Source organism: Amia ocellicauda, chromosome 4 (genome assembly GCF_036373705.1).
Source record: "Amia ocellicauda isolate fAmiCal2 chromosome 4, fAmiCal2.hap1, whole genome shotgun sequence".
Lineage (NCBI taxonomy): Eukaryota > Metazoa > Chordata > Actinopteri > Amiiformes > Amiidae > Amia > Amia ocellicauda.
In genome coordinates this window covers 51,347,507-51,358,088 of record NC_089853.1, presented here as the reverse complement: position 1 = coordinate 51,358,088, position 10,582 = coordinate 51,347,507, and the positions used below count along the sequence as shown (strand labels likewise).

Sequence of the window (10,582 nt, the reverse complement as noted above, 5' to 3'; positions counted from 1 at the left end):
ACTTGATCTGTGTTTAGTTGTGGGATCAGCATATACAGTGGATACATTTATATTGACAGTGTTTAAGCCATTATCAACAAGGAGTGTTCTGCATGATCTTACATAAACACTAGCAATAAGTTAATTGTGGAGTCAACTAAGCCTTTCAAAGGATCAAAAACATTTTATTGTCAGGTTTTGCAAACTGTTTCATTCACCTGTTGAGTTACAAACAATACATATTTATATATTAATATATGTTTAATTAATTAAAAAACTAGGTTAAGTCATTAAGAAGAACAGGAATATACAGACACCAAAGCCCTGCTGCGTGACTTCACCTTGTTAACCACCCTTGCTAACAGGCTCAATCTTAAGTAGCCCCCTGTGTGACACACACACACTCTATTTATGGTTTTATTTAGTTTAAATGAATGTAATATGACATAGTTGTTGTTCATTTCACCATTCTCCAAAAACGCCTATTACTGAATGTCACACCTGCAAGAATAGGTCTTGTTCTAGTCTGCTAACATTTAAACTCTAGGATTGTTGCATTTGAATGCCTTTGCATTAACACAGTTGGTGTTGTATTTGAGTAAAACTAATTTCTTCTATACTGGGTGTTCTCTGCACATGTAGCAAAGGACACTAACATTGTTTTCACAATAATGTCAGGAACAAGTTTTTCCATAGTTATGATCCATATTAAGTATCCTTCTCTCAACTTGGATTTAATTTATAAAATTATAGATTTTTTTTAATTGCATGTAGAAATACAAGGTTTAACATGAAGGTGACAGTCAACTTCATGTATATTCCAAGCCACAAAATATGTAAGATGTCTAGCAACCAAATACTGTTTATTTCTTTATTCCCAATTCCTTTAACTGTCTGCTTTGTCCTCCCTCAGGTGTGGGACCAAAGACTAGCGAAATCTGCAGAAGCATGGGCGACACAGTGTATCTGGGACCATGGACCACCCCAGCTTATGCGCTATATGGGCCAAAACCTGTCCATTCATTCTGGGAGGTAAAACACAAACGCCTTCTGTTCTGAAATGAAGTATAACATTGTTAGGTAGCATTTGCCCTCTGAAAATCTTTACAGACCTTGTTAGTGGTCCTAGAAATAAGCCCTGAAGTGTCAAGATATTTTTTTGCTTTTGCTCTAATTTGCAGTGCAGAAAGGAACTCTCAAAGCTTTTGTCATACCTGGGTTGTGCTGTATTTATATAAATAGGACTGTTAAGATAGGGACATAGTTCTTACGTTTTTCATTAATCTGTGAATCAATACAAACGATAATGGCACATTTGTTCGGATCATTTAATATAATTCTGTGATATTTTAAATACTTACGCCAAATACTTTTTTTATAAAGTAGCCTATTGAGTGTAATGTCTGTTCTTTGAGTTCTATACAGTGTACAACTACATGCATGCTCAAATATTTGCAGCTTCTTTGGGCATTTGGAGGTGTGACACACTTAAAATTAGTGTTCCAGTAATATCAGTTATTGGAAAATCAGGTCCTCACAGATGGAAGGGCCTTGTTATTTTTCTATGAGGGATATCTGTCCGTTTAAGAGTCTAGAATTAAATAATTGTTTGTATTGTACCTGTTTTGCTCCATTGATTGTCAATAACAGTCTTGCTCTCTCACAGATACCGGTCAGTAATTGAGCTGGTGAGGTCATGGTACGATGAGAGACAATTCTATTCCTTCCCATATCCCCACGAGTGCAACCCCAGCTGTCCCAATAAGTGCAGTGGCTCAGTGTGCTCCCATTACACACAGGTACATGTTAATTAATTCATTGTAGTTAGTTGTGTTTGGTGTTAGGTGCTGTGTGCAGGGCTGAATGTTGACACTTGTTTAGGACAGGGCCTGGGAAAGCACAGTAACTATATTTTTGTCACCTCATGGTCTACCAGTGGACACCAAAACAAAGTTTATTTCTACTAGTTATTCTCCACTTTTATATTTTATTCAGGCTCACAGACTACAACAATTTAGACAATTGAAATTTAAAAATTCCCAAATATAATTTTTTAAATAATTTATCTCAGTGAGATTTATTGTGAACATGAGAAAATACCCTCTAATAACCAGTTTTGGATAACTTCTGTATTTGTGTTTCATAGAAGGCTTTGCTGATCAGGGTATTCGTTTTTATGTAACTTTTACTTAATACATTGTTTCTTAAATTTGATTTGATTTAACACAGAATTTCATTATCAAAACTAAGTACATGTCTTATGGGAAGTTACACTATAACCCTTTTCTGTTCTGTGTTTCTAAATGAGGTTGTATTATGGCCAATGTACAACAATCTGAAGCTTCAGTCAGCAGATGAGGAAACCTTTTGTATTTGAATGGGCATATAGTTGAATAACACTAGATGAACAATAGAACGAAGATGGTGTCTTTCTGGAAAGCTATTACTACAAATTGACAAAATAATTCAATATTTATTTGCCTGTTGAAGCACATTTGGCAGCTGTGCACATGTCAGCACTTAACTGTTTCAGATGGTCTGGGCCAGTTCCAACAGGATCGGATGTGCCATCAACAGATGCTCCAACATGAATGTGTGGGGCAGTACATGGCGCCAGGCCATCTTTCTGGTGTGCAACTACTCCATCAAGTGAGTAATAATTAACAAGACTCTATGAAATCCAGGACTGAATTGCCACAACATCATGACTTGGTTTTCAGTAAAAATACAAAATAAAGTATTTGAATTGAGACAATGGTGCCTCTATGTATTAATCACCATAGAAAATATATTAAAAACGTACCCCCTACCCCCACCTTCAGCAACAACACAAAACACAGACTTTTACTTATATATACAGTACAACTAAAATCGATTAGTTGGGTCTACCTGGGGCGCAGCTACTAAAACAAAACCTTGAGAGATGGCACACCCGTGGAAAGTATAGGAGCACTTTACATTGAATTTACACCGAAGACAGTTTGCTGCAACATGTGCAAAGCTGAACTCACATGGTGCGTTCACTGAAGAGGCTGGTGCAGGCTGCTGCCTCTGGATCCGAAAAGTTGTCCGTCAAGGATATTGCACATTGGATCTGTTTAAACCACACAGAGTACTCAGCCTTTCCTGTTACTTGAACTCATGTGCGTCTAGCAAGCTACGCCTGTTTCTTTACCTCCTCAACTACATTATTATTATACATTTTATTCACAATGCACTCTTATTATACACACCCGCTACACTCAGTAAACACAGACACAGTACACAGATGCAATACAGCAGTAACTGTAGCGTTATGTTGGGTGTATTTGGATAAGAGCATTTGGGCTCTGAGCTGAAGCACTGATCTAAAGAAAACCTCTCCCCCCCAAAGTTATCAGATTCCCTTAGCTCATCAGCTTGGAACTGGTTTGCATCAAAGTGACAGTTTTGGGGAGGATGGCACCAAGAAGAGGCCAAATAGTTTGGAATTCTGCTATGAGATGTCTGGAGAAAGGGGCCTGTAGGTGATAAAAACTCTTTGAAGTGGATGAGAGCCGAAATCCCGACATAGAGCTACGAACCCATGCCAACCGGCATTTCCAAAAGATGGCATGGATTGACATCAGTCATAAATCAAGCCCCCCTCCAATAGGACACTGGGGGCTGAAACCGAAATCCAATCTCAAAAACTCAAGAACCAATCACCTATTGATCTGACAGACTATAAGGAACAGCGGACAGTCTTTCTCTCTCTCTCTCACCTGAACCAGAAACTCGCTGCCACAGCTCAACCTGTAGCTCTGTTGCCAGAACCAGAACCAGAAACCAACCAAGTCTTTGCCGGCAACAGAAGAGTTAAACTGGGAGAAGGAGATTGAGCCGTACGAAGAATTCTTTTAAAGGACTTTATTAAATAAAGAACTTTACAGACTGCGCTGCCCGCCTGTGCCCACCTGATCAGTGGAGTTTTACAGCTGGACAATTGACTAAGTCGACTGTATACGAAAGTGTCAGTCATTTAAATAGCTATTTGAGTCTTAAGAAACTTGACCCTTGGAACGAACAGGGCCCTGCTTTCCTCAAAGACTTTGTCTTCAAATAAGTACGGTGAGAGACCCTGCTTGCCAAGAAGATTTTGTGCACAACCTTGGAGCCTTCAAACCAGTGGAAAATCTGTTTGGAAACGACTCTACTTTCGCGAAACCCCAACTTCCAGGTGCATCGACTGAGTGGAAGTTCTTGGACAAAGCCGAACCGGACTGCCTTTGTTCCAAACCACACGGACCTCGTGCCGTGTGCTGTTATCTGAGCCCGAAGACAGAGAGGCCTCTCTGCGACGAAGTTCAGATAAGTTTAACAGTTTGGAGTTCATGATTCATGACATTTGAGAAATCAATTAGAAATGTTAATCTGTGATTCATAACTCTAGAATGTGTAATATCATTTAGTTTTCTTAAATATCAATGTGTGTTGCATTAAACTGTTTTGTTGATAATTTTAGAAATAAAATCTGTCGACGCCGAGAAATATCTTCTCATTCCTGTTTAACTGTTTAGTCTGAAATTGACACAAGTTAATAGACATTAGATTATTGGTGGCCCTGCCTATCCTTAGTCATTGAATAATAATCAGTTAAGGGAAATTGTGGTAACAAGTAATGATAGGATCTTTCTCGGCACCTAAACGTAAATGAGACTGATATATATATAACGAGAAGTTACCTGACATAAATACTAACCTGCGTAGTTATTTAATGTCTGACTAATAATACTAACGAGAGACTCCCCTTCGTCTTACTAATCGGTATTGTAGTCAATGTGTTTATAACCTTTTTTGTTTAACGATTTGTGTTATCATATGCGATCCCATGGTCTTTGATTTGGTCACGGAAGTGATTTGTCTTTGATTTGTTGATCTAGAGCTGAATTTTAATTAGTTTTTCCCTTTTGTATAATTAGTGTAGTGCTACATTTAGTCTTTGTTTTGAATACATTTGACAATTTATATCTTTGGAATTGGTGTCTGCGTCCAATTATTACAGAAATTGAGTTCTACAAGATTCCAGGATTCGTGATAAGGTGATACTATAAATTCACTTCTTTAATTGAAATTTATAAGTGTACCTTACGCTACATAACGTACACACACACAACAAAATAAGCAAGAAATAAGCAGCTAGGTTAGCCAATAAAGGGTGCTCCTCAGAGCCTCTGGAAGTGCGTTGGTGCCAAACATATTGAATTGAAAATATAAATATATATAATAAATGAAAAAACAAATGGAAAACGTTTGAGTTTCGCTTTGAGTTTGCAACGGTGCTGCTGTTCCCCTGAAGTGCCCTATATGACCCGACTGCCCCCCCACACACCTCCCGGAGTTTACTTCGCTAGCTGCCTCCCTGGAACGAATTGCCCCATTTTTAAATATGAACCATTTATGATGATGTGCAACTAATTGTTTTTTGTTTTTTTTGAGTGTGCCCCTAAATTATGGACTCAGTGCTCCTACGGTAAAACAAAAGTGTAGAGCCCTGGATAACCATACCATACCATACCTCCTGTCCAGGTTGGTAGTGAGGAGCTGGGCATCAAAGGCGATCAGCTTGTGACTTCTGATGTCAAATGGTACATCCAGTTGCTGTATTGCTCACTTCACAATGTTTGTCATTCTTTGTATTATTCTGTTATTTATCCCAGAGAATATAAAACCTCATTACTCTTGTTTACAGTGTGTTCATCTGCATTCTTTGAATCCATATTAAGTTAAGTGTGCACCACCAAGCTATGTACCAGACTTAAGTTTCAGGGATAAAACGCATCCCCTTTCCTTTTTCTCTGTCAATAAATGGGGTATAGAATGCCAAATGAATAGAACTTTAACATCCTTTCAATGTCTCTCCAGGGATAATTGGGTTTGAGAAGCTCCCTGCAAGATGGGAAGGCATTGTTTGGCATGTCCTCCGAGTTACAGGGGCTCCTGCAGTAATAACCTCTGCTTCTCTGGGTTGAAGTCCAATAAAATCAACAGGTTTTAGTGCTGCCTTTCAACTCCACACCTACTACCACAAAACAATTACAGTTCTCCATAGGACCTTAAACTGTGTCTGTTACATTGCACAATTCTATGTTAATCTACTTGAGACATTCATATAAAATTCAGATTCAAAATTCAAAATTCAAATTTGAATATCTTAGAAAGCCTGGTTTTGACATATTTTTAATATACTGTATATTCTATATCGAGTCAAATCCCAGTTTACTGCTGCAATACCACTAAAATATGTAATATCTAGTACTATCTGCTGAACTCAGTCTTCTTTTAAAATGTCAGATTTAAAGAAGCATTTAATATGTATTTTTTTATTTATTATTTATTTAGGACTTATTTCATGTTGTATCACAGATTGTTAGTAGTTCTGTGCTTGCCAGACAAAACTTAACCAATGGGCTTCTGAACACTGTGCAACAGGTTTTCTCTTCCTTGGTGCACATCACCGAAACAATAGTGCATTACATAAATCTTTTTATATTAATGGAAGTTAGATATTGAAACAAATTAAAGTACATAAATATGACCGCTCTTGTACAGAAAATGGAAATGTAGTTTGATCATAGTTTCCTGATTCAAGAGGTGTACATTTTGTACTGCACATTTAAAATGGTTGCATACAATATATATTTTATTGTATTTATCAAAAAACAAATGCTAAAGACCATGATTTTGGTTCTTGTTATTCAGTACCTTTTATAAACATCGAAATGCTGCATCTATTTATTAGTAGTCTTGAAGGAAAGCATAATATTGTTTCAATACATTTATGTTTGAATTTGAAGTGAATATATGTAATTTTGTATCTCACGCAGTTGTATATCTGGTTAACTAGTTGTTAAATGTTGTACTGTTAAGGAATTTTTTATTCTGTTTAAGAATAATATTTTTTTTTGTTAGCTTTCGTAATTCTTGTATGAGTATATCACTAAGGGTATATATGGGTGTGTGTATATATATTGTAACGGTACAGGCTTTTTGTTTGCCATACTGTTATTAGACTTCACCACTAAAGGCAGCAATAATGGAGAGGACGCAGGGTTGAACACGAACAGGAACTTTTATTGTTGAACACACAATTTCAGGCTGAACGACCGTCTGACTCACTACCCTCCACACACTCTCGCATACTCCTGACCTACTCCCCGACTCTACTCCACTGCGCGCGGGAACCGGGCACCCTTATTTATATCCTCTGGCCCCATGACTGTCTCTCCCAATCACGGCGGATCCCATGTTCCTGTGCAGGGCCAAGCTTTAACCACGAAACCCCGCTAAACAGCTAACACACAAACAGCCCATCCCCCACCACACAGAACCCAACACACACACACACACCGCCCCCCCAGTCCCAGATCGCTACAATATACACTCACCTAAAGGATTATTAGGAACACCTGTTCAATTTCTCATTAATGCAATTATCTAACCAACCAATCACATGGCAGTTGCTTCAATGCATTTAGGGGTGTGGTCCTGGTCAAGACAATCTCCTGAACTCCAAACTGAATGTCTGAATGGGAAAGAAAGGTGATTTAAGCAATTTTGAGTGTGGCATGGTTGTTGGTGCCAGACGGGCCGGTCTGAGTATTTCACAATCTGCTCAGTTACTGGGATTTTCACGCTCAACCATTTCTAGGGTTTACAAAGAATGGTGTGAAAAGGGAAAAACATCCTGTATGCGGCAGTCCTGTGGGCGAAAATGCCTTGTTGATGCTAGAGGTCAGAGGAGAATGGGCCGACTGATTCAAGCTGATAGAAGAGCAACTTTGACTGAAATAACCACTCGTTACAACCGAGGTATGCAGCAAAGCATTTGTGAAGCCACAACACGTACAACCTTGAGGCGGATGGGCTACAACAGCAGAAGACCACACCGGGTACCACTCATCTCCACTACAAATAGGAAAAAGAGGCTACAATTTGCACAAGCTCACCAAAATTGGACAGTTGAAGACTGGAAAAATGTTGCCTGGTCTGATGAGTCTCGATTTCTGTTGAGACATTCAGATGTTAGAGTCAGAATTTGGCGTAAACAGAATGAGAACATAGATCCATCATGCCTTGTTACCACTGTGCAGGCTGGTGGTGGTGGTGTAATGGTGTGGGGGATGTTTTCTTGGCACACTTTAGGCCCCTTAGTGCCAATTGGGCATCGTTTAAATGCCACGGCCTACCTGAGCATTGTTTCTGACCATGTCCATCCCTTTATGACCACCATGTACCCATCCTCTGATGGCTACTTCCAGCAGGATAATGCACCGTGTCACAAAGGTCGAATCATTTCAAATTGGTTTCTTGAACATGACAATGAGTTCACTGTACTAAACTGGCCCCCACAGTCACCAGATCTCAACCCAATAGAGCATCTTTGGGATGTGGTGGAACGGGAGCTTCGTGCCCTGGATGTGCATCCCACAAATCTCCATCAACTGCAAGATGCTATCCTATCAATATGGGCCAACATTTCTAAAGAATGCTTTCAGCACCTTGTTGAATCAATGCCACGTAGAATTAAGGCAGTTCTGAAGGCAAAAGGGGGTCAAACACAGTATTAGTATGGTGTTCCTAATAATCCTTTCCGCGTAAGGGAATTACTCCTGCATATCAGTTCTTATATGTTACTAAATATTTGAATTAAATACATATATGGCGTTTCAGCTGTTAAACTGCTCAAAATATAGCTATAAATACATTCTTCTCCAACCGTCAGACCCGCAGTTCATGTGATAGGCTATAGCCCACTGAATAATATATAGCCGACAATATTGGTTTTGTAATCAAATTAGTAATTGTGAAAGATGTATTATCATGTTGATTGGTGAAACACGTGATTTTCTACAAATCATATATTCATTATTATCATTATTTATTGGATTAGATTTGCACTTGATATAGCGCTTATCTGATCGACACAAGTTTCTAACATTCCTTTGGAATTCAATCCTGATCATGTTGCAAACCTGGGTCTCTGGATCAGTGCCTTGATCAGTCACCTGTTTGATCATGAATGTTAATTGTTCATTCTGTCCATGAAAAGCAATGTACATTTTACCTTTCATCCAAAATTGCCAAGCACAAAATACGTAGTTGGATAAAATGTGAATTAACGAAATGTGCAATAATGCGTTTTGTGGATGAGGAAATGCATTTTATATACTTTCGTATGTCACCACATAATTTCTCTGACCTGCTCCAGTGTCTAGAGCCGTACATTGTACATCAATCGACCCACCACTTGCCAATAAGCACCGTGGCTCTCAGAATCCTTGCCTCCGGCACCGTGTCGGCAAGCTACAGGATGGGAGCAACAACAGTTTCTTGCATTCTGTCTGAAGTGTGCAAAGCCATCTGGCAAGCACTGCAAAGCGAATTTGTGTGTTGTCATACCAGTGGGCAGTGGCCTGACATCGCCAAAGAATTCTGGCGGCTGTGGAACTTTCCAAATTGTGCCGGGGCTATTGATGCTTATGGCGATGTGCGATGCCAATTACAAATTTACACTGGTTGATGTGGGGTCATATGGATGAGAGAATAACTGTGAGCCTCTTCCTTTACTTGAAAAACTGCTATTATAGCAGTACAACTTTTTGGAACTTAGAATGAAGACAGTAACTGAAGTATGCTTTTAACATAAACAAGGTTTTATTACAAAAGTGCAGAATCAAATAAGAATGTTTAACATAAACAAGGTGCAAGAATCAAATCAAATCAAACCCAACAGGTCTATAAACTGTACAAACAGTAAACCTAGTAAAAAGTAAACAATAAACCAGCAGAAAATACCCAATGTCCCAATATGCTACAGCATGTGCTTCTCCTTCACCCGCTCGGCTGGAATTTTGTGCAGCGAGTCTGCAACGGCGAGGGCAAATGTGAAAAACCCAGGGTTTACACTCAGCTGTGACACCAGTGCAGTACTGCTTGCCAAAGTGGCTATGGTCTCGAGGATGTCCTCCCCTCTGGATAGTCTCTTCCTCTTCGTCTGCTGGCTAGAAGAGGCACTCACTGTGGATTCTGCCGTGGACATACCCTCATCATCACTACATAATCCCAGGGGGGCCAGAGGAGTAGGACAAGTCAAGTGGCCTAGCACTGGGTGTAGGATGTCTTTGGGCAGGCTGCTGGGAGGTCAGATGTTGGACAGGAGTTGAGGATCTAAAATGGTGTGTAGGGGTGTTGGACCTTATGTCATCCAGCTCCTCAATTTGTAGTGTAGCCCAGAGGGTGTCCAGACATTGCCCTTCTTCGGGACTGGGTGTTGGTGTGCTTTCATCTAACTGGAATTACAATACAAAAGAAAACAAATGAAAACTCAATAATAGAAATAGGTTATGCATTTGATATAAAACCAAATCAGTGCCTGTGATTATTAGAGTTCTTACATTGTTTTATTAACCTTGTGTTTCTATTTTTTTCCTCCAGACCGTATTTTTATACCAGCACTTGTGTTCTTTACAAAGTAAAAGATCCATTTCCAATTTCAAGTTTAATAAAATATTTAAACGGTTTTACGTTGTAAAACAACGTTGTCTATTATTGTACTCCCCCCGTCTCTCAATTTAATTTCAAT

At 39.2% G+C, this 10,582-nt stretch overlaps 1 protein-coding gene across 1 annotated transcript; it reads left to right on the top strand.

The window, feature by feature from the left end:
- Positions 1 to 769: 769 nt before the first annotated feature.
- On the top strand, positions 770 to 5,995 carry r3hdml (R3H domain containing-like). Its single transcript, XM_066702884.1, is given in 5 exon segments — positions 770 to 775; positions 893 to 1,011; positions 1,646 to 1,778; positions 2,513 to 2,628; positions 5,863 to 5,995. Coding segments are annotated over 5 exon segments (507 nt in total).
- The last annotated feature ends 4,587 nt before the right edge of the window (positions 5,996 to 10,582 follow it).